The sequence below is a fragment of the Thalassophryne amazonica genome, chromosome 11 (genome assembly GCF_902500255.1).
Source record: "Thalassophryne amazonica chromosome 11, fThaAma1.1, whole genome shotgun sequence".
In the NCBI taxonomy this organism is placed as follows: Eukaryota; Metazoa; Chordata; class Actinopteri; order Batrachoidiformes; family Batrachoididae; genus Thalassophryne; species Thalassophryne amazonica.
Genome location: NC_047113.1, coordinates 28,682,716 through 28,707,560, shown reverse-complemented (window position 1 = coordinate 28,707,560; position 24,845 = coordinate 28,682,716). Strand labels below are relative to the sequence as shown.

At 43.0% G+C, this 24,845-nt stretch overlaps 1 protein-coding gene across 2 annotated transcripts in view; it reads right to left on the bottom strand.

Moving 5' to 3' along the window:
• LOC117519806 (dedicator of cytokinesis protein 2-like) overlaps positions 1–24,845 on the bottom strand; it is a 406,014-nt gene that overhangs the window by 314,507 nt on the left and 66,662 nt on the right. For both annotated transcript variants that reach the window (XM_034181049.1, XM_034181050.1), the window contains exon 21: positions 22,825–22,959. In XM_034181049.1, coding sequence (XP_034036940.1) covers positions 22,825–22,959 — 135 coding nt within the window. The remainder of the gene's footprint in view (positions 1–22,824; positions 22,960–24,845) is intronic.

Sequence of the window (24,845 nt, the reverse complement as noted above, 5' to 3'; positions counted from 1 at the left end):
CACTGGGTGATGGAGAGGTAAGAAGTCTCCTCGTGATTCTCTTACAAACTAGGACACCCGCACAACACAGAGTCACCAGGGTAACAATGGCCAGCCTCTATTGCATCCAACAAAGGGCAAGAAATATCTCTCACAGTGAGAAGTTGAACTGCCAACCAAAGTTATTGGTGTGACGTGATCTTCTGGATGTCATGATGATGAATGATAAAACATATTTATTATATGTACATAAGAGATTCAGCTGGTGTACACAGAACTCCAGGATAACGCTTATCTGAATAATAGTGATCCTGCATTAAAATACACACTGACAATGTAGGAACTTTTAGAAATATCGAGGTCACTTTCACCTTTTCACTTCATCCACCAAACTACAGACCCACCTTGGGTGTGGAATGGCAACTACCCAGGCAGACACCCCGCCCATCCCCAACTCTCAAAAGTAACCATCTATGTATCTCCTACAGCCGAGTGAAATGTGAGCATCACCTTGGCCTTTTCCAATTGTCTGGTCCCTCCACACTGAGGTACCTGTGTACTGTATCATACCAGGAGAAATGTGTCACATGGCTTGTTGGGAAGGTGGAAGAGTTAGTTTGTAAAGGAGACCAAAAAAAAAGTTCCAGCATTTGGAGCTGTATATTTAGGATTTCAGATAAGAAGCAGTGATGTTCCTGGAGAAATGGAGTGTGGCTTTTTCTGTATTGTTTTCATCAAAAGCTGCATTGATAAATATGCTGTGAGAACCTCACTTTCCTCACGGGCAAAATGTGTTTAAGAGGACGCAATTGGATTAAACCGGGCTTCAGGGAAATCCTCGACCTCAGTGACGACACTCTAAAAATGAACTGCTGTCTCAACGAGAAAAAGTGATGTAACAATTTGCATAGATTTTTAAAAGTTATTTGAATTTAACTAAAGTTACATCTTGTGGCATTAATTCAGTTAAAAGTTGAAATAAAGCTGAAATAACGAAAAAAAAATCTATGCAAATTGTTACATCAATTTTTCTCACTGAAACAGCAGTTCCTTTTTTAGAGTGACACAAACTGGCATCAAAGCAAATGGAGTGTGTTTCGCTGGGAGTCTAATCTACACCTCGCTGTTGTATACTCAATTTTCCTGCCATTGCGAACAATTAATTATATTTGGTTGTTTCACTTGCAGCAATTTTCTTATGCTACTGTATGTGGCATCAGTCTTGTGTTATGTGTTCTGTTGTGTAAGAATGGTGACAACAGATGGCCACCCCAGTGAGTCTGTTCTGCTTGAGTTTTCTTCCTGTAAAATAAAAAAAAATAAAAAAAACGATTAAGGAGTTTTCCCTTTTTCTTATCATTTTTAATCCTTAATCCCTTTGTTGCTCCCGGTGTGTAGTAAGTACCTTGTATGGCAGCACCCTAACATTGGGGTGAATGTGAGGCATTAATTGTACAGCACTTTAAGGGTCTGATGCAGATGGAAAAGCGCTATATAAATGCAGTCCATATACTCTCACTAATGAGCTTGCTCATTGTGCATAGCACTTTCAGGTGACTTAGGTATGAGATTTTTTTCAAGATCTTTGTGATGTCAACCCCCCCCCCCCCCCAAAAAAAAAAAAAACCAACACAAAAAAAGAAATGAAAGAGAAACTATCTCATGCTTTTAAATTAAAGAAAGGGGCAAAGCAGAATTTTTGGTACCAATCTGGATCACATTTTATCAACGCCTCTGTGACCCAAGGACCATCCCAACACAAAATTCATTAGTCTGTTCCCCACTTTTTGCAATATTGTTGCATTCAGACAAACAAACACCCAGGAGCAATTACCTAACCTCTGCCAATATTCTGGCGGTTGTCCAGATGAAATAAATGTATGAAAATTTCAAAGGGATGTATATTATAATTGTGCCATCACAACTAATATTTTAAATTGCAGTGCCACAGGAACTCAATGCAGTGTTATATTAGGGCCCCTTCACACATAGTACGAATAAGTCCAAACAGGGTGATTCATAGCGAAACAGCTCATATGAGCAAACCACGAAAACATCAGCCGACGTTGTGAGGGACACGTGGTCAGGCAGGCGTGAATGATCCTGCTGCGAAGGTTTCGTGCACAAGCATGCGCAAAACCGTTATAGCGGGAACACAGTGCAAGCAGCTGGAGCATGTGTAACCACATCACACAGCTGTGAGGACAGCAAGCAGACCATGTGTTGCGGATGGGGGGGCACAACACATGCGTGATTCACAGGCATGGCACATGTGTTGTGGGGGGAGCCGACACTCTGGCAGGCCACATGTGCGTTGCTGTTTTGCAATCTCACACTTGTGGGGGCACTTAGACAAATATCACATCCTGCTTGAAAGTGATCGTCTGCTCGCTGTTTTCGTGCTAACAGCACGAATGGCCTCACGTTTTTTAAGTATCAAACAAGTGGTATTAGATGTTTGTGCGTGTCACCTGGAATTTGGCCGACACCTGCCATGAGAGGGATTGAATGGGCTCTCACAGGGCACACTCTGTCTTTCAGCCACTGGTGTGCGCAAATAGTTGCAGCAACAGGTGTACGAGGCGTTGGAGGCAGCTCCGATTTTACATGTATTGCATACAATTCTTGCTTCATGCACAATTCAGCCACATTTGTACTATGTGTGAAGTGGCCCTGAACAAGTTAAAATTAAACATTGATAAGCACCAACTGGGGTGATGACTGCAAATCTTCTTTGACTTATAAAGAAATTGGGTTATCGTTGTTGCTGCTATTCACATCACATACACACAGTCACACATCCCTCTACTATCCCTTCATTCCCACTTTCCCCACCTCAAGCAAATATTCCTCTCATCACTCTCACCAACCGTTCGCTTCACTATCTCTGTAATATTTGGTAGAGCTGTGCAGATATTAATTACAATAGGAGTTACGGATGCTGGAGGGAAGGATTAGTATGTGGCACACAACAAATTTAGCATGTGGGGGGAGGGATTAGGCGGTAACGTACAGCGGTATTATTACTGGGGTCTTTAGCAGAGTACATTTATGATTACAGATGCATTGTTCTGTTTAATCCACTAGCGCCTGTCAATGAATGAATGTGTGAGTGTACAAAGAGTGTATGTGTGTTTGTCAGGAATTCTGATGGCGTGGTAACAACAGGTGGTGCACTGCATGACACGAACACAGATGTCCTGCAGACATTACAGTGCAGCATGTTCAAAATATCCAACTGCTCATCAACCTCAGATATTTCATGTTTTGTGCCATCCACTTAATTTTGTTTTCTTATATATAAATATGCATATGAAATGAGAAAGTAAACAGACATATTGTGTGTGCAAGAGACCAATTGGAAGGGAAGTAAGAGCAGGAGCATAGGTAGTGAGTTCAAGTTGTATTGTGGTGTGGATAGGAAGAGAAATGGTGTTGGGGTCATTTTAAAGGAAGAGTATGTTAAGAGTGTGTTGGAGGTTAAGCGAGTGTCTGACAGGGGGATGAGTGTGAAGTTGGAAATTGAAGGGGTGATGATGAATATCATCAGTGCATATGCCCCACAGGTAGGTTGCAAGATAAAGGACAAATAAGATTTTTGGAGTGAGTTAGATGAGGTGGTGGAGAGTGTGCCCATGAATGAAAGCGTGACGATAGGCGCAAACTGCAATGGCCATGTTAGCAAAGGGAACAGAGGTGATGAGGAAGTAATGGGTAGACATGGTATCAAGGACAGGAATGTGGAAGGACAGATGGTAGTTTATTTTGCAAGGAGGACTGAAATGGCTGTGGTGAATACCTACTTTAAGAAAAGGGAGGAGCACAGTGTGACATATAAGGGTGGTGGAAGGTGCACACAGGTGGACTACATTATTTGTACGAAATGCAAGCAAAAAGAAACTGGAGACTGTAAGGTGGTGGCAGGAGAGCATGTAGCTAGACAGCATATGATGGTGGTTTGTAGGATGACTTTAGAGGTATAGAAAAAGAGGAAACCAAGAGCTCAACAAAGGATCAGATGCTGGAAGCTGAAGGAGGAAGACTGTTGTGTGAAATTCAGCAAGCAGGTGAGACTGGATAGAGGACAGTAAATTAACATAAAATAATTACATACCTCAAGCTGGTAGCCTGTTACTGACTTGCTGTCATTCTACATACAGACAATATATCTGTTCCTCTCTGTCTTTTCCACCAGCTTGTCTGCTTATGGGTAAATTAGTTTCCTGACATGAGTGGTTGGTTGGTCAGTATAACACACAACTTACTGAAATGTGTGGTGGGTTTTACAAATAAATCTGTATTTGTAAATATGTATTTTTTTAAATTTGTAAATAAAAAGGCAATTTGAAAACTGAAAATTCTGTTTGTTAAGAGGATTCAGCATTTTTAGAAAATGTGTGGCACTTGGTATTCATACTGCCATGAACACTGCCATCCAGTAGATGTCAGTGTTCATGGCAGTATGAACACCATTTACCCATAATGCACTGCGGCATGTGTGTCTAAATGCTAAAACCTTCAAAATTAGTGCATTACTTTAAAACTAAAACATATAGCTGATATGTTCACTTTATAAAACAGAGAGACGTATTGTTAATTTCAATAACTTGTCTGGAATTAGTTTGTTTAAAATTTTAACCGTACGTCAAAACTGTCTGCCTGTGAATGACTTGGGTGATACGCCGGCGAGTCTGTATTGTGTGAAGATAAATTATCTTTTTTTATCTTCCTCTTCCTTTCTCTCTGGTAGTCAGCTCTCCTCTGCCTGCAGAGGATCGAGCTGTACCTCTCATAGCTGTCTGTCTGCTACAAAACATATAACAGGCAGGCACTAAAACCTTTGATTTCAGACTTCACAAATGTTTTTTAACTGCTAAGCTTTATTCACTATGCCCGCAAAAATATGTTAGTGGTCTAAAAATGATCAGACTTAAATTTATCGGAAGGTAATTGGTCCACTCATGGTTTTCAAAGTTATCTGAAAAGCTAATCTGCTAATAAAAACACTAGCTTCGATCATTAGCGGTTATTTGATTAGCGGAACTCTGCCCACCACTGTGTACAAGGATAGTGTGACTGCGGTGAGATGCGCAATAGTAATGGGACTCATTCAAGGTGGGGGTTGGATTACACCAATGATCAGCTCTGAGTCCTTTCTTGTTCACAGTGGTGATGGGCAGGTTGATAGATTAGAACTGACAGGAGTCTCCAAGGACTATGGTGTTTGCAGATGACATTGTGATCTGTACTAAGAGTATAGAGCAGATTGAGTCTAGCCTAGAGAGGTGGAGATATGCACTGGAGAGATGGGGAATGAAAGCCATTAGGAGTAAGACTGAGTACATGTTGGGGAATGAGAGGGAGCCCAGTGGAATAGTGCAGTTACAAGGAGTAGAAGTGGTGAAAGTAGATGAGTTTCAGTACTTGAGTCAACTGCCCAAAGTAATGGAGAATGTCGTAGAGAGGTGAAGAAGAGAGTGCAGGCAGGGTGGAGTGGGTGGGTGGAGAAAGGTGGCAGGAGTGATTTGTGACTGAAGTATATCAGCAAGAGTGAAGGGGAAAGTTTACAAGACAGTATTGAGACCAGCTACGTTGTACAAGTTAGAGACGAAGGCGGAGCTGGAGGGGGAGTAGCTGAAGATGTTGCAATTCTCTTTGGGAGTGACAAGAATGGACCGGATTAGGAATGAACATATCAGAGGGACAGGTCAGGTGGGACGATTTGGAGACAAAGTCAGAGAGGAGAGATTGAGATGGTCTGGACATTTGCAGATGAGGAACCCAATGTACAATGGGGCCAAAAAGTATTTAGTCAGCCCCTGATTGTGCAAGTTCTCCTACTTAGAAAGATGAGAGAGGTCTGTAATTTTCAACATGGGTACACTTCAATAATGAGAGACAAAATTAGAAAAAAAAAATCCATAAAATCACATTGTAGGATTTTTAAAGAATTTATTTGTAAATTATGGTGGAAAATAAGTATTTGGTCACCCACAAACAAGCAAGATTTCTGGCTCTCACAGTCCTGTAACTTCTTCTTTAAGAAGCTCTTCTGTCCTCCACCTGTTACCTGTATTAATGGCACCTGTTGGAACTCGTTATCTGTATAAAAGACACCAATCCACACCCTCAAACAGTCAGAATCCAAACTCAACCATGGCCAAGACCAAAGAGCTGTTGATGGACACCAGGAAGAAAATTGTAGATGCACACCAGGCTGGGAAGAGTGAATCTACAATAGTCAAGCAGGTTGGTGTGAATAAATCAACTGTGGGAGCAATTTTCTGAAAATGGAAGACATACAATACCAATGATAATCTCCCTCAATCTGGGGCTCCACGCAAGATGTCATCCCGTGGGGTCAAAATGATGATGAGAACGGTGAACAGAAAACCCAGAACTACATGGAGGGACCTGATGAATGACCTGCAGAGAGCTGGGACCAAAGTAACAAAGGCTACACATTACGCAGAGAGGGACTCAAATCCTGCAGTACCAGATGTGTCCCCCTGCTTAAGCCAGTACATGTCCAGGCCCGTCTGAAGTTTGCCAGAGAGCATATGGATAATCCAGAAGAGGATTGGGGGACTATCATGTGGTCAAATGAAACCAAAATAGAACATTTTGGTAAAAACTCAACTCATCATTTTTGGAGAAAGAAGAATGCTGAGTTGCATTCCAAGAACACCATACCTACTGTGAAGCATGGGGGTGGAAACATCAGGCTTTGGGGCTGTTTTTCTGCAAAGGGGACAGGACGACTGATCTGTGTTAAGGGAAGAATTAACAGGGCCATGTATGAACTGATGAACTCATCCCACCTGCTCCAAGTGATGTTAATCAGTGAAATCACCTGCTGAAGTCAGTGGCTGCAAAGAAAACGTGCACCCTCTCAGCCCTTTCTGGAATAGTTTGGAGACCACTGACTGAGAGCATTGAAGATGCAACGTGACTGGGTCTTCCAGCATGACAATGATCCCAAACACACTGCTCCGGCAACGAAGGAGGAGAGTCCGTAAAAAGCATTATCAAGGTCCTGGAGTGGCCAAGCCAGTCTTCAGACCTCAACCCCATAGAAAATTTGTTGAGGAAGTTGAAAGTCCATGTTGCCCAGCCACAGCCCCAAAACATCACTGCTATAGAGGAGATCTGCATGGAGGAATGGGCCAAAATACCAGCTACAGTGTGTGCAAACCTGGTGAAGACTTAAGACGTTTGTAACATAATCTTTGTTGACAATGACAGAGGTCAAACGTCTGTACTGAGTTGAACTTTGTTATTGACCAAATACTTATTTTCCACCATAACTTAAATATGGTGGAAAATATAAGTACAAATAAATATAAATATATAAATATAAGAACAAATAAATTCTTTAAAAATCCTACAATGTGATTTCCTGGATTTTTTTTCCTCATTTTGTCTCTCATAGTTGAAGTGTACCTATGATGAAAATTACAGATCTCTCTCGTCTTTCTAAGTAGGAGAACTTGCACAATTAGGGACTGACTAAATGCTTTTTTGCCCCACTGTATATAGAGAGAAGGATGCTGAGGATGAAGCCACCAGGCAAGAGGAGAAGAGTGAGGCCAAAGAGGAGGTTTATGGATGTGCTGAAGGAGGACATGCAAGTGGTTGGTGTGACAGAGGAGGATTCAGAGGAAGGGTGAGATGGAAATGATTGATCGGCTGTGATGACCATTAACACGAGCAGCCAAAAGAAGAAGAAGAAGAAGGTGATTGTGGTTGGAGAAACTATGCATAGTGCAACTTCTGCCTCTTGCATCACCAGTTATACAGCTTCATGATGAAGTGGTATAGAGGATCCTTATATATCACTACCATGGATGGTTGTGGAGATAACCTCCCACTACGTCAAGTATGTTTAGCCTCTGATAACCAAACCCAGCTCCTGCCCTTCACATGGTGGAAATGTTTCTACTGACAGGAGAAGGGCCAAGGGGGATCACTGGTGCCCTAAAACAGTTACTTCAGGTAGGTTAGGCTAAATGTAAGGATCTGTTTTTGTTGTTTTTACATTTTTCATATTGGCTCAATTTCTTGTGATTTTGAGTTTTATACAATGTCCAAAAGTTATTATGAAACAAAAAAAAAAGTGCTATAATCTGTCTCTGTATATAAAGTAAATATTCCCTTTACATACAGCAATGCAAAAATTGCCTACAATCTCAGGAAAGTAATGCTGAAGGCAGCTGGAGAGAAGTGAGCAAGACATGGGAGGACCACGAGAAAGAGGGGCGAGAGTGACATAAACTGAGAGAGAAGCATGGGAGAGGAAATAACATGTCAAGGAAACAAGCTTTAGGCAGCAGTAGGTTGAGAAAAATGAAGGAAAATGAGGCAACACTGAACAATTCTTCCATAAAACACTAAATCTCCGATGGAGCATATCAGTCACAATGTCACCTTGTTTTGATTTATAATTGCAGGTCCCTCTTTGGGGCCAATCACTGAAATATCCAATGCTGGAACTGATAGCTGAGATAAAAGGTTTCCTCATGTGTGAAAGTCAAATTGCTGATATGTGTGACACAAGCAAGTGCAGTATTTTCAAATAGTGGGATCATATCAGTCCATCATGTTTTTGGCAGTAACCAAAACCTAGAATGAACATGCACAATAGCTTATTTGGAACATCAACATAGGTTGATCAGTACCTAGGAGTATGTTCCATCTGATCATTCAATGTGGAACATTTTATTTCCTTTGCCCTCTATTTTTTAAAATTTCTACATTAAAGATACATATCAGTAGAGACGGAAGCCATCCATCCATCTTTTAGTGAGAAATGGGTGTTTAAATATTGTAGAAAATACCTAGATCTGGTTGGTTATGAAGACCAGAACAAGTTAGGCAAAGCTGTTTCACTGCAAGGCAAAAATGCTCAACATTATCGTATTGCTTAGTGATAAAAAGCTGTCAAAAAATTTTTTAATTCAGCCCTTCACCTTCAGGACCACAGTGAGAATGGTAATAGTGCAATTAACAGCAATATAATGCTTCAATTATGTCATTAACTTGCAAACAATTAATCCTCACTGTGACCTGTTTAAGCATTATAGGCTGGAACATAAATCTAAAGAATAAAACCATCAAAATAGGTAACCCCCTTGCTTCATGAGAGGTTGCATCATATTAACCAAATAATGTTGTAACTTTCTTGCTGGTTTTAAGACCATGTATGTATGGTGGCTGAGAGAGGCCACAACACTTCCAACTTAAAACAACACTAACACATACGTTTTTAGTCTAATTTTATTCTATTTTGTATACATGCCATATATTGTTTTGTGTGTGTCTTATACTGCTTATTTGAGAACAAAGACCTGCTAAATTGCCTTTCAATGTCTAACGACAACGACAACAAGAGCAATCCAAGATTTCTGATGGCTGCCAATCCGGATCCAGATCACCTCCAAAATTCAGTGGAGTTTTCAGTGGCTCAATATCTATCTGTGGTGGAAATTTGGTATGAATCCATGAAGTAGTTTTGATGTAAAACTTCAAAGTCTATATAAAGTGAAATCTTGATCCAGAATCCAGATCTGGATCTGAATGACTTCTGAAATTCAGTGGAGTCTCCCATGCTCTAACATCTATCTGTGGTGCAAATTTGGTGAGAATCCGTGAAGTAGTTTTGATGTAATCTTTCAAAGCCTATAAGAGTCTTCCATGGCCTAATATCTATCTGTGGCAAAAAAATTTCATCAAACTCCATGCAGTAATTTTGACATAATATTGCCAAGAGGCAGACAAATAAATAAACACTGAAGATTTTATTACTTCCTTGGCGGATGTAGTAAAGATTGATCTATCTATCTATCTATCTATAGAAAACACAAACAAAAAAAACACTTGTATCAAGGAGCTTCATAAAAAAGCAGCATGCAAATTGAGAAAAAGCTTGCAAACACCGAAAACACAAACAAATGCAGCAGCTATAAATTGTTGCATGTGCTGTCAGTTATATTTTTTGTGTTCTGTAGGTTTGCAGTTGTTTTCTGAATTTGATGCAACTACCTGTTGTTGATGCTGATTTGATACAGGTGTTTTTGTTTGTTTGGAAATGCCCTCTACATTTGCTTGTGTTGTCTTAATTAATTTAACTTTATAATCATGCTTGGCCATAATACAGACAGCATAATTTCAGCTTCTGTGTACTGTATGGATTAATTAATTTGAGATTTGTTTCCAATAGATAGCCACAATAAATTGATTTAAACATATTGAAGACATTAATTTTCAGTATACCATGTATTATGTCTGGCTTTCATTATATGATATAAAATTGATAGATACACATTTAGAAAGGAGCTTAATACAAAATAAATCAAAATTAGATTATAAAATTATACTAAAGATGCAAAAGAGCTGGACTCAAAGCAATAACAGCACATCCTACCATTTTCTTTATGTTCTCTTTGACTTGATGCATATAATGTGCCTAACAAGAGCGTATGGGTGAAGAAATGAAAAGAAGACAAACTAGAGTGAGAAGGTGAGTTGTTAAGATGAGAGGAGGGCGGGAAGAAAGAGGACAAGGGGAGGAGATCAGAAAGGAGGAATATAGAACACAGCAGATGCTTGGGGGAAAAAGAAAAAAACAGATTTCACTGATGACTAGACTACTGGGAAGTGAAACTATGTGGCGTGAAGGACATTAAGAAGGTGATGAAAACAGCAAGCTCTTGGGCAACACAGCTTACATATTTACAGACCTCTAGTAGATTTTGCATGAACATAATGCCAGTTTTGACAAGCTCATAAATTCTCAATGGCACTGCTTAACTATTAATGACAGTTCTTGATGGCCTGGATGGATCTTTACTCATGCACCTACAGCTCTGGCAGCTTTCTTGAATACGTGATTTTGTGTTTGCTCAAGAAACTCTTGCAAGATGGGAAATCTGAACAGAAAACTTTTGATTAAGTGCATGTTGGCGTTTTCTGTTGGGGTAGCACAGGGTGATTGGTAGGAAGTGAAAAAACAGGCAAGTTAAAATTATTGGTTCTGAAATACTCAAGGGAGTCTGGAGACTGGAGCACGTGAATTTGTTGCAGGCAGTCCAGAAGCAGTGGAGCAATAAAATGAAACACACACACATACAGACACAGTGGTAGGTAGTTTTGGAAGTTGCATTTTCAAGCAATATCCATTTTTACACTGTAGTAAAATATATAAAAAATATATCAAATAAAAAAATATATAAAATACAGTTGTATGTAAAAGTTTGGGCACCCCTGATGATTTCCATGATTTTCCTTTATAAATCATTGGTTGTTTGGATCAGCAATTTCAGTTAAATATATCATACAGCAGACAAACACGGTGATATCTGAAAAGTGAAATGAAGTTTATAGGATTTACAGAAAGTGTGCAATAATTCTTTAAACAAAATTAGGCAGGTGCATAAATTTGGGCACCCCAACAGAAAAAAATACATCAATATTTAGTAGATCCTCCTTTTGCAGAAATAACAGCATCTAAACGCTTCCTATAGCTTCCAATGAGAGTCTGGATTCTGGTTGAAGGTATTTTGGACCACTCTTCTTTACAAAACATCTCCAGTTCAGTCAGGTTTGTTGGTTTCCGAGCATGGACACAACACAGATTTTCAATAATATTCAGGTCTGGGGACTGAGATGGCCATTCCAGAACGTACTTGTTCCTCTGCATGAATGCCTTAGCAGATTTTGAGCAGTGTTTAGGGTCGTTGTCTTGTTGAAAGATCCAGCCACGGCATAACTTCAACTTTGTCACTGAGTCATGAACATTGTTCTCAAGAATCTGCTGATACTGACTGAAATCCATGTGACCCTCAACTTTAACAAGATTCCCAGCACCTGCACTGGCCATACAGCCACACAGCATGATGAAACCACCTCCAATTTTTACTGTAGGTAGCAAGCGTTTTTCTTGGAATGCTGTGTTCTTTTTCAGGCATGCATACTGCCCTTTGTTATGGCCAAATAACTCAATTTTAGTTTCATCAGTCCACAGCACCTTATTCCAAAATGAAGCTGGCTTGTCCAAATGTGCATTAGCATACCTCAAGCGACTCTATTTGTGGCGTGTACACAGAAAAGGATTCCTTTGCATTATAGCATCATACAGCATCTCTTTGTGTAAAGTGCGCTGTATAGTTGAACGATGCACAAAGATACTATCTGCAGCAAGACCATGTTGTATGTCTTTGGAGCAGATCTGTGGGTTGACTATGGCTCTTCTCACCATCCTTCGTTTCAGCTTAGCTGAGATTTTTCTTGACCTGCACTTCAGGCCTTAACTAGTACTGTGCTTGTGGTCTTCCAGTAACTCACTATGTTCCTCACAGTGGAAAGTGACAGCTGAAATCTCTGAGATAGCTTTTTGTGTCCTTCTCCAAAACCATGATGTTGAACAATCTTTGTTTTCAGGTCATTTGAGAGTTGTTTAGAGGCTCCCATGTTGCCACTCATTTGAAGAGATGCAAAGAGGGGAAACATTTACAAATGGCCACCTTAAATACCCTTTCTCATGACTGGATTCATCTGTGTAAGGAAGTCAAGGGTCAATGAGCTTACCAAACCAATTTTGTGTTCCAATAATTAGTGCTAAATGTATTCAAATCCCTCCCCCTCTAGCTGCCACCTTATCGTGGTGGGGGAGTTTGCGTACCCGGATGATCCTAGGAGCTATGTTGTCGGGGGCTTTGTGCTCCCTGTAGGGTCTCCCAAGGCAAACAGGTCCTAGGTGAGGGATCAGACTAAGGGCAGTTCAGAACCTCCATGACCAGTAAAAGATCAAGGACCGTGACGTCGCCCGGTATGGCGGAGCCGGGGTCCCACCCTGGAGCCAGGCCTGGGGTTGGGGCTCCCGCGCGAGCGCCTGGTGGTTGGGCCTTAGCTCATGGGGCCCAGCCGGGCTCAGCCCGAAAGAGTGAAGTGGGCCCGCCCTCCTGTGGGTTCACCACCTGCAGAGGGGGCCATGGGGGTCGGGTGCAGAGAGGATTGGGTGGCGGTCGAGGGCGGGTGCCCCGGCGGCCCGGTCCATGCTCACAGCCCCTGGCTGTTGGGACGTGGAATGTCACCTCGCTAGGGGGGAAGGAGCCTGAGCTTGTGTGGGAGGTTGAGAGATACCCACTAGAGACAGTCGGGCTCACCTCCACGCACAGCTTGGGCTCTGGTACCCAACTGCTGGAGAGGGGCTGGACGCTTCATTTTTCTGGCGTCGCCCACGGGGAGAGGCGGAGAGCTGGGGTCGCATTGCTTATTGCTCCCCAGCTCAGTCGCCAAGTGTTGGAGTTCACTCCGGTGAACGAGAGGGTCGCGTCCCTATGCCTTCGGGTTGGGGACAGGTCTCTCACCGTTGTCTCGGCCTACGGGCCGAGCAGCAGTGCAGAGTACCCGACCTTCCTGGAGTCCCTGGGAGGGGTACTAGATAGTGCTCTGACTGGGGACTCCATTGTTCTCCTGGGGGATTTCAATGCCCACGTGCGCGGCGACAGTGAGACCTGGAGGGGGTGATCGGGAAGCACGGCCTCCCCGATCTGAACCCGAGTGGTGTTCAGTTGTTGGACTTCTGGGCTAGTCACAGTCCATCACGAACACCATGTTCGAGCACAAGGGTGTCCATAAGTGCCCGTGGCACCAGGACACCCTGAGTCGGAGGACGATGATCGACTTTGTAGTGGTATCATCTGACCTTCGGCCACGTGTCTCGGACACTCGAGTGAAGAGAGGGGCAGAGCTGTCGACTGATCACCACCTGGTGGTGAGTTGGATCCGCTGGGAGGGTAGGAAGCCGGTAAGACCTGGCAGGCCCAAACGTATCGTGAGGGTCTGCTGGGAACGACTGGCGGAACCCTCTGTCAGCGAGGTCTTCAACTCCCACCTCCGGGAGAGCTTCTCCCAGATCCCAGGGGAGGTTGGAGACATGGAGTCCGAGTGGACCATGTTCTCCACCTCCATTGTCGATGCGGCTGCTCGTAGCTGTGGTCGCAAGGTCTCTGGTGCCTGTCGTGGCGGCAATCCCCGAACCCGGTGGTGGACACCAGAAGTAAGGGATGCCATCAAGCTGAAGAAGGAGTCCTACTTATCTTTGTTGGTAGGTGGGACCCCAGAGGCAGCTGACAGGTACCGGCAGATCAAGCGTGCCGCAGCCCGTGCGGTCGCAGAGGCAAAAACCCGGGTCTGGGAGGAGTTCGGGGAGGCTATGGAGGAGGACTATCAGTCGGCCTCGAAGAGATTCTGGCAAACCGTCCGACGCCTCAGGAGACGGAAGCAGCTCTCCACCAGCACTGTTTACGGTGTGGGTGGGGAGCTGTTGACCCTGACTGGGGATGTTGTCGGGTGGTGGAAGGAGTACTTCGAGGATCTCCTCAATCCCATCGTCACGTCTTCCGAAGAGGAAGCAGAGACTGGGGACTCGGAGGCGGACTCATCCATTACCCAGGCCGAAGTCACAGAGGTGGTTAGAAAGCTCCGGTGGCAAGGCTCCTGGGGTGGATGAAATCCGTCCTGAGTACCTTAAGTCTCTGGATGTTGTGGGGCTGTCTTGGCTGACACGCCTCTGCAACATCGCGTGGCGATCGGGGACAGTGCCTCTGGATTGGCAGACCGGGGTGGTGGTCCCTCTGTTTAAGAAGGGGGACCGGAGGGTGTGTTCCAACTATAGGGGGATCACACTCCTCAGCCTCCCCGGTAAGGTCTATTCCAGAGTACTGGAGAGGAGAATTCGACCGATGGTTGAACCTCGGATTCAGGAGGAGCAGTGTGGTTTTTGTCCTGGTCGCAGCACACTGGACCAGCTCTACACACTCCATAGGGTGCTCGAGGATTCATGGGAGTTTGCCCAACCAGTCCATATGTGTTTTGTGGATCTGGAGAAGGCATTCGACCGTGTCCCTCGGCGCACCCTGTGGGGAGTGCTCCGGGAGTACGGGGTCCGGGGTCCTTTGCTAAGGGCTATCCGGTCCCTGTACGACCGCAGCAGGAGCTTGGTTCGCATTGCCGGTAGTAAGTCAAACCTGTTTCCAGTGCACGTTGGCCTCCGCCAGGGCTGCCCTTTGTCACCGGTTCTGTTCATTATTTTTATGGACAGAATTTCTAGGCACAGCCAGGGTGTAGAGGGGGTCTGGTTTGGGAACCACAGAATCTCGTCTCTGCTGTTTGCGGACGATGTGGTTCTGTTGGCTTCGTCAAATCAGGACCTTCAGCGTGCACTGGGGCGGTTTGCAGCCGAGTGTGAAGCGTCCGGGATGAAAATCAGCACCTCCAAATCCGAGGCTATGGTTCTCGACCGGAAAAAGGTGCTTTGCCCTCTTCAGGTCGGTGGAGTGTCCTTGCCTCAAGTGGAGGAGTTTAAGTATCTCGGGGTCTTCTTCACGAGTGAGGGACGGATGGAGCGTGAGATCGATAGACGGATCGGTGCAGCATCTGCAGTGATGCGGTCGCTGTATCGGACCGTCGTGGTGAAGAGAGAGCTGAGTAGGGGGGCAAAGCTCTCGATTTACCGATCGATCTACGTTCCAATCCTCACCTATGGTCATGAGATTTGGCTCATGACCGAAAGAACGAGATCGCGAGTACAAGCGGCCGAGATGAGTTTCTTCCGCAGGGTGGCTGGGCGCTCCCTTAGAGATAGGGTGAGGAGCTCGGTCACTCGGGAGGAGCTCGGAGTCGAGCCGCTGCTCCTCCACGTCGAAAGGAGTCAGTTGATGTGGCTCGGGCATCTTTTCCGGATGCCCCCTGGACGCCTCGCTGGAGAGGTGCTCCGGGCACGGCCCACTGGAAGGAGGCCCCGGGGAAGACCCAGGACATGCTGGAGGGACTATATCTCTCGGCTGGCTTGGGAACGCCTTGGGGTTCTCCCGGAGGAGCTGGAGGAGGTGTGTGTGGATCGGGAGGTCTGGGCGGCTTTGCTTGAGCTGCTGCCCCCGCGACCCAACTCTGGATAAAGCGGAAGAAAATGGATGGATGGATGGATGGATTCAAATCAATAAAATGACAAGGGTTCCCAAATTTATGCACCTGTCCAGTTTTGTTTAAATAATTATTGCACGCTTTCTGTAAATACCAGAAACTTCATTTCCCTTCTCAAACATCAGTGTGTTCGTTGGCTATATGATATATTTAACTGAAATTTCTGATCCAGACAACCAATGATTTATAAAGGAAATTCCTGAAAATTATTAGGGGTGCCCGAACCTTTGCATACAACTGTATATGTTGGTACACCCTAGTGCTGTTTTTAACTATGACATGCAGTACTGCTCCTGTAGGCAGACGTTAGAACTTGAGTGGGCGTTTTTCTCCCAAAACTGAATAGGGGTTCCTCAAGGATCACTTTTGAACTCCTCCTACCCATTTTTTTTTTTTACTATGATTTCATATGCATCTCTCAAAAATAAGCAAAGAGGCTGAATGGTTTGATGGCTGACTTTGATGGATTAATGCCAGATCAATGAAAATTATTGTGTATTTATTTTAATACTGTTTTTCAACTAATCCATTTTTGGTGAAGAAACAACAGGAAATTGACTATCAGGAAAATAATGTTACTGTGATCTCTTGCCATGATGCGAATATTTGGCATATAGGTCTTCTAAAGTCAAAGATGTATTCTACGTATATGGTTGGTGCACCGGGCTCCTACTGTCAAGGAAGAACATGAAACATTCTGATCAGAATTTTGGCTCTCTGTTGGGACTGTTTACACAGAGACTGCTACCTGCTGCTTTGGACTTGAACTAACAGTCTTTTTCAAGACTTTTTTACTTTTTTACCTTTTTTTTTTTACTTTTTTACTGTGCTCCAACGCCTAAGGAAGACCTCTAACGGTCGAAACATCGCGACGGAGCACTTTTATCAGCTAACTTTCATTAGCGTTGGCAAGCTAACTAGCTTGCTAACGCTTTCGTTTTTATTTTTTTATTTTTTTTATTTTTATTTTATTTTAGCACCGTTGTCGTGCGTTGCCTGTGCTGCTTCATGGCCTGTTTGGTGCCTTGATTGGGGCACTCCTTCTGCTGAATCACCTCTGGATTATTTGCACATTATTCACTTTGTGTGTTTTTAGGAATCCGCTAGCTTAGCGCAGCTACTAGCTCTTAGCCAATTTAGCATGGCGGCTTCTCCTGTCTCTCCCGTACTTTTCTGCTCTGGGTGTGAAATGTTTAGTTATTCCTCGGCTCCTTTAGCAGTAACGGTACTTGTAATAAGTGGCAGCTATTCGTAGCTTTGGAGGCCAGGGCTGGCGATTGGAGGCTCGGCTCCGCACCGTGGAAAATTCTAACAGCTAGCCAGGCCCCTGTAGTCGCGTGCGGACCAAGGTAGCTTAGCCGCCGTTAGTTCCCCCCCTGGCAGATCCCGTGCAGTCGGGAAAGCAGCTGACGGGGTGACTGGAGGAGGAAGCGTAGCCCTAAACAGAAGCCCCGTGTACACCGTCAACACAGTTCACATCTCTAACCGTTTTCCCCACTCGACGTACACTCGCCGAGGATCAAACTCTGGTTATTGGCAACTCTGTTTGAGAAAATGTGAAGTTAGCGACACCAGCAACCATAGTCAGTTGTCTTCCGGGGGCCAGAGCAGGCGACATTGAAGGGAAATTGAAATGCTGGCTAAGGCTAAGCGTAAATTTGGTAAGATTGTAATTCACGTCGGCAGTAATGACACTCGGTTACGCCAATCGGAGGTCACTAAATTAACATTAAATCGGTGTGTAACTTTGCAAAAACAATGTCGGACTCTGTTGTTTTCTCTGGGCCCCCTCCCCAATCAGACCGGGAGTGACATGTTTAGCCGCATGTTCTCCTTGAATTGCTGGCTGTCTGAGTGGTGTCCAAAAATGAGGTGGGCTTCATTGATAATTGGCAAAGCTTCTGGGGAAACCTGGTCTTGTTAGGAGAGACGGCATCCATCCCACTGTTAGAGGGAGCAGCTCTCATTTCTAGAAATCTGGCCAATTTTTTTGGATCCTCCAAACTGTGACTGTCCAGCGTTGGGACCAGGAGGCAGAGCTGTGGTCTTATACACCTCTCTGCAGCTTCTCTCCCCCTGCTATCCCACTCATTACCCCATCCCCGTAGAGACGGTGCCTGCTCCCAGACTACCAATAACCAGCAAAATCTATTTAAGCATAAAATTCAAAAAGAAAAAATAATATAGCACCTTCAATTGCACCACAGACTAAAACAGTTAAATGTGGTCTATTAAACATTAGGTCTCTCTCTTCTAAGTCCTGTTGGTAAATGAATAATAATGATCAACGTATTGATTATTCTGCCTAACAGAAACCTGGTTACAGCAGGATGAATATGTTAGTTTAAATGAGGTCAACACCCCCGAGTCACACTAACTGTCAGAATGTTCGTAGCACGGGCCGGGGCGGAGGATTAGCAGCAATCTTCCATTCCAGCTTATTATTAATCAAAACCTAGACAGAGCTTAATTCATTTGAAAGCTTGTCTCTTAGTCTTGTCCATCCAAATTGGAAGTCCCCAAAAAACAGTTTTATTTTGTTATTATCTATCGTCCACCTGGTCGTACTGTGAGTTTCTCGTGAATTTTCAGACCTTTGTCTGACTTAGTGCTTAGCTCAGATAAGATAATTATAGTGGGCGATTTTAACATCCACACAGATGCTGAGAATGACAGCCTCAAACACTGCCTTTAATCATATTAGACTCTATCGCTTTGCTCAAAAAGTTAAATGAGTCCACCCACCACTTTAATCATATTTTAGATCTTGTTCTGACTTATGGTATGGAATAGAAGACTAACAGTATTCCCTGAAAACTCCCTTCTGTTGATCATTTTTTTAATAACATTTACATTTACCTGATGGACTACCCGCAGTGGGAATAAGTTTCATACACTAGAAGTCTTTCAGAAAAGCGCTGTTAACTAGGTTTAAGGATATGATTCCTTCTTTAGTTCTCTAATGTCATATACCAACACAGAGCAGAGTAGCTACCTAAACTCTGTACGGGAGTTAGAGTATCCGTCATAGTTTACCATCCTCATTGAAGACAACTTTGGATGCTGTAGCTCCTCTGAAAAAGAGAGCTTTAAATCAGAAGTGTCTGACTCCGTGGTAAACTCACAAACTCGTAGCTTAAAGCAGAGAACCCGTAAGTTGGAGAGGAAATGGCGTCTCACTAATTTAGAAGATCTTCACTAGCTGGAAAAAGAGTTTGTTGCTCTATAAAAAAAGCCCTCCATAAAGCTAGGACATCTTTCTACTCATCACTATTGAAGACCATAAGAACAACCCAGGTTTCTTTTCAGCACTGTAGCCAGCTGACAAAGAGTCAGAGCTCTATTGAGCTGAGTATTCCATTAACTTTAAACTAGTAATGACTTCATGCCTTTCTTTGCTAACAAAATTTTGACTATTAGAGAAAAAATTACTCATAACCATCCCAAAGATGTATCATTATCTTTGGCTGCTTTCAGTGATGCCGGTATTTGGTTTAGACTCTTTCTCTCCGATTGTTCTGTCTGAGTTATTTTCATTAGTTACTTCATCCAAACATCAACTGTTTATTAGACCCCATTCCTGCCAGGCTGCTCAAGGAAGTCCTACCATTATTTAATGCTTCAATCTTAAATATGATCAATCTATCTTTGTTAGTTGGTTATGTACCACAGGCCTTTAAGGTGGCAGTAATTAAACCATTACTTAAAAAGCCATCACTTGACCCAGCTATCTTAGCTAATTATAGGCCAATCTCCAACCTTCCTTTTCTCTCAAAGATTCTTGAGAGGGTAGTTGTAAAACAGCTAACTGATCACCTGCAGAGGAATGGTCTATTTGAAGAGTTTCAGTCAGGTTTTAGAATTCATCATAGTACAGAAACAGCATTAGTGAAGGTTACAAATGATCTTCTTATGGCTTCGGACAGTGGACTTATCTCTGTGCTTGTTCTGTTGGACCTCAGTGCTGCTTTTGATACTGTTGACCATAAAATTTTATTACAGAGATTAGAGCATGTCATAGGTATTAAAGGCACTGCGCTGCGGTGGTTTGAATCATATTTGTCTAATAGATTACAGTTTGTTCATGTAAATGGGGAATCTTCTTCACAGACTAAAGTTAATTATGGAGTTCCACAAGGTTCTGTGCTAGGACCAATTTTATTCACTTTATACATGCTTCCCTTAGGCAGTATTATTAGACGGTATTGCTTAAATTTTCATTGTTACGCAGATGATACCCAGCTTTATCTACCCATGAAGCCAGAGGATACACACCAATTAGCTAAACTGCAGGATTGTCTTACAGACATAAAGACATGGATGACCTCTAATTTCCTGCTTTTAAACTCAGATAAAACTGAAGTTATTGTACTTGGCCCCACAAATCTTAGAAGCATGGTGTCTAACCAGATCGTTACTCTGGATGGCATTTCCCTGATCTCTAGTAATACTGTGAGAAATCTTGGAGTCATTTTTGATCAGGATATGTCATTCAAAGCGCATATTAAACAAATATGTAGGACTGCCTTTTTGCATTTACGCAATATCTCTAAAATCAGAAAGGTCTTGTCTCAGAGTGATGCTGAAAAAACTAATTCATGCATTTATTTCCTCTAGGCTGGACTATTGTAATTCATTATTATCAGGTTGTCCTAAAAGTTCCCTAAAAAGCCTTCAGTTGGTTCAGAATGCTGCAGCTAGAGTACTGACGGGGACTAGCAGGAGAGAGCATATCTCACCCGTGTTGGCCTCTCTTCATTGGCTTCCTGTTAATTCTAGAATAGAATTTAAAATTCTTCTTCTTACTTATAAGGTTTTGAATAATCAGGTCCCATCTTATCTTAGGGACCTCGTAGTATCATATTACCCCATTAGAGCGCTTCACTCTCAGACTGCGGGCTTACTTGTAGTTCCTAGGGTTTGTAAGAGTAGAATGGGAGGCAGAGCCTTCAGCTTTCAGGCTCCTCTCCTGTGGAACCAGCTCCCAATTCAGATCAGGGAGACAGATACCCTCTCTACTTTTAAGATTAGGCTTAAAACTTTCCTTTTCGCTAAGGCTTATAGTTAGGGCTGGATCGGGTGACCCTGGACCATCCCTTGGTTATGTTGCTTTAGACGTAGACTGTGGGGGGGTTCCCATGATGCACTGTTTCTTTCTCTTTTTGCTCTGTATGCATCACTCTGCATTTAATCATTAGTGATCGATCTCTGCCCCCCTTCTCGGCATGTCTTTTTCCTGGTTCTTTCCCTCAGCCCCAACCAGTCTCAGCAGAAGCCTGCCCCTCCCTGAGCCTGGTTCTGCTGGAGGTTTCTTCCTGTTAAAAGGGAGTTTTTCCTTCCCACTGTGGCCAAGTGCTTGCTCATAGGGGGTCGTTTTGACCGTTGGGGTTTTTCATAATTATTGTATGGCCTTGCCTTACAATATGGAGCGCCTTGGGGCACCTGTTTGTTGTGATTTGGCGCTATATAAGAAAAAAGTTGATTGATTGATTGATTGATGCATGGTCAGCTAATTTCATCAAATGTTTCTTGACTTGGGTTGTGTGCTGGGTTTATCACTCTAAGTCTGAGACAAAGAAACAATCTATGCAGTTTAAAAAGAATCATCACCATCCACAAAGAAGTCTCAGTTTGTTTCATCTGCAGGGAAGGTATTACCCTCACTGGTCTCAGAGGGTTTTATACTTGTAGACTACCATCCAAAGGCCCAAATCATAAACATAGAGTACTATGCCAGGTTGCTGAGGCAACTGCATGAGGCTACAAGACCAGATCACCAATAAAGATGAAAATGGGGTCATATTTTATCAGGGCAACCCCCAGCTCACACGTTGATGGTCATTGTTGCTATAAGTTACTATGGCTTCAATCTGGTGGACTGTCCACCGTACTACTTCCATTGGGTAATTTTTCACTCTCATGATTAAAACCTAAATGCCAGGAGGACCCAAGCACCACAGACCCACCAAAAGAAGCACTGGAACCTCATGTTGAAAGACCATCCAAAGACTGTCTCATCCCACAAAGGCATCATAGTTATCCTATGAAATTTTTACGTATGCCTAACAGTGCAGTAAACAAGTGCAGTGAATAAATTTGTGGTTGATGAAAACACAATATGCTGCAGTTACATAAATAGATATCTGAAACAACCTTTGAGTTTTCACCAATTTAAAAATGTGATGGACATGTGTGATCTTGTCACCAGGGAATAAAATTATCACATGCATTATAGAAATTAGGAGCAGGTGTAGCTGAGGATACATGTAGCTTGAAATGAGCTTGTTTCTTTACATTTCCAAAGCGGTCTGGCTGTGGCCGGGTGCTCTGAGAGGAAACCCACACAAACACGGGGAAAACAAGAAAACTCCACACAGAAAGGCCACAGGTGGGAACTGAACCCATGACCTTCTTGCTGTGAGGCAACAGTGCTAGCCACAAATACACCATGCTGTTAATGAGGATTGGTTGACTATGAAAGGCCCATCTTCTTCTCCTTCATCGAGACACCTAATCAAATTATACTTTGTGATCTGTAAGCATCAAAAACTGCACTGCCCTTATAAGTTGTGTTTATAGGTCTTGGCTTGGCTCAGGGGTGCAACTTTGTCTGCCTATTCAGCAGCCCTACACTATCATTAGCTCCCATTCGGACACTGCACTTCATCATCAATGCTTATTAGCAACATTAGTGCTGTAATCAGCGTCCCTCTCTCACTGAGCTGTCAGAGATGATTATCCTGGCAATAAAATGTCACTGGACTTGGTGTGAGAATCTGCACTTGTATCCTTGTAGGTCTAAAGGAAATTAGAAATCATTCTCATAACAATCAGTCAACAGAAACTGACACAAACACTCACTGGGAGTAGAGCATGCGTGAGCGAACGATGAACTTGAAGATGTACTCGAGTGCTTTGAGGGTACGCAGGATGGGCTCACACTGTTCCCCTCGACTGGACACATCCAGATACCTCTTCAACACCAACATCAGCTTCCTGGAAGGGTGAGATAAGAAACAAAAATAAACAGTGAAGGAAGGAACTCTCTTTCAATTTTTGATAGTTCACGGGTTAGAAAGTTATTCCCCAACTACTATTTTCAAGTTCATGAAACATGAAAATAAAAGTGCAACAAAGTTGCTCAATTTCATTTTGAAAAGAGCCGCCATGATTTCAGTGGCTGACACACTGGTTAATTGAGAGCTGATTTTAAAATATGAAATAAGGTCACCTGAAGTAAAGGGGTTCAAAGAGACAAGAGCAAATCTCGAGTTAAATATTGTTGATTTGAATGCAGAACCAGTTTCTGAAGTAAAGGGCCCATGGCTTGAGTCCTGCTCATGTGTACACATGCTCTTAAGTAGGTGAAGAAGCTCCTTGCACAGGTTCTTTAGTGAAGACAAGGTATCACTCTATAAAATTTTGACTATCAGGGCCTAAATGAACATTTAGTCTATACTACAGATCTTTGAGATCAAGCTCACAAAATGATACCACCTGCTCTGTCATATGGCGGCTGGTGTGTAATATACATAAGTGGGAGTCATACTTAGCCTCTGTTCATGTGGTTTTGGAGCAGTCACACTTACAAAGACAATATCATCCATTATTATATGGCTGCGACACTACGCGCACTCTGATTGGCTGATTTCCGGTCGAATATTTTTCCAAATCCGACCGGGTACCATGACAATCGGTCCAAAATGCGTATCCTATTTGTTACAAACCAAAAAGCTAAAAACATTATTAGAAAAACCATGACATGAATATACTCCATAAATATCTAAACAGCATCAGGAAAAACACACAGATTGAAAGCTTACCAGCTAACGACCGGACCGTCTGTTAGCAAGTCCTTCATGGAAGTGAAGAGAACAGGTCAAGCCCAAAACTGTCAGCAGCTTTCATATTCAGGCGTTACCGTAGGTCTGTGTGTAATAGCCATATAATAACCATATAATAAACGAATTATTAACCTCGCTTGCTCAGTCGGTTAATAATATGATCCATTAATTAAACACAAATTTACAATTATCTTCCCCGGAAGATGACAAACTAGAATTATGGTTTATTTTATGCAGATCGTCATTTGGTTCACTATAACTGTGCGAAGTTTCAGTGAAATCAATCAAGTAATTTTTGAGGTCAGTGTAAGGTGATTCATCAATTAAACCCAAAATTCCAATTATCTCCTTTGGAAGTTGTTGAATCGGAGGTGATCTTTACATCACTCTGTGAGGTTTAATTGACACGGGCCGAAGGTTTAGTAGGAGCTATGCTTACAAGAATTATGGGCAGATGATGGACAGATGGATAGATGATGGATCGACAGAGTATTTTTGTGGGGAATATAATTAGTCCTTTCTTAGTCCTATACAAGCCCCTGAGGCTCACTGTGCCTGTGCTTATCCTCAGATATAATACCGTGAAGCAGATGGGAGTCTACAACTCCTGCTGGATAGGATACCAGTCCATCACAGGTACGTTTGCCAGTCAAGACCGGCACTGCGACACTGCAGATGAACTGTTTTTTCCAAGAACAGAAACAGGAAACATGAAGCATGAAACCCCAGGTTATGTATTGGTAGTGCAATGTTACCCCATAGAGCCACCTGCTCTGTTCTAATAACAGTTGGCACAATATTGATGTTGTATTTATCATGAAGATTGCAGTAAAATCAATGACAAAATAAGAAAATATAACTTATTTTTAGAATTGCCAAGTAGAAACTGTAAATCTTATTCAAGTAAATTTAATCTTTTACACAGTGAACAGACATTTCATTTGACCTCTGCTGCTGTGCTTTAAAAAAATTCATACTCCAAAGATGGAATACTTTAGAGGCAACGTTAGACACACATATTAATATTCTGGAGTGTAA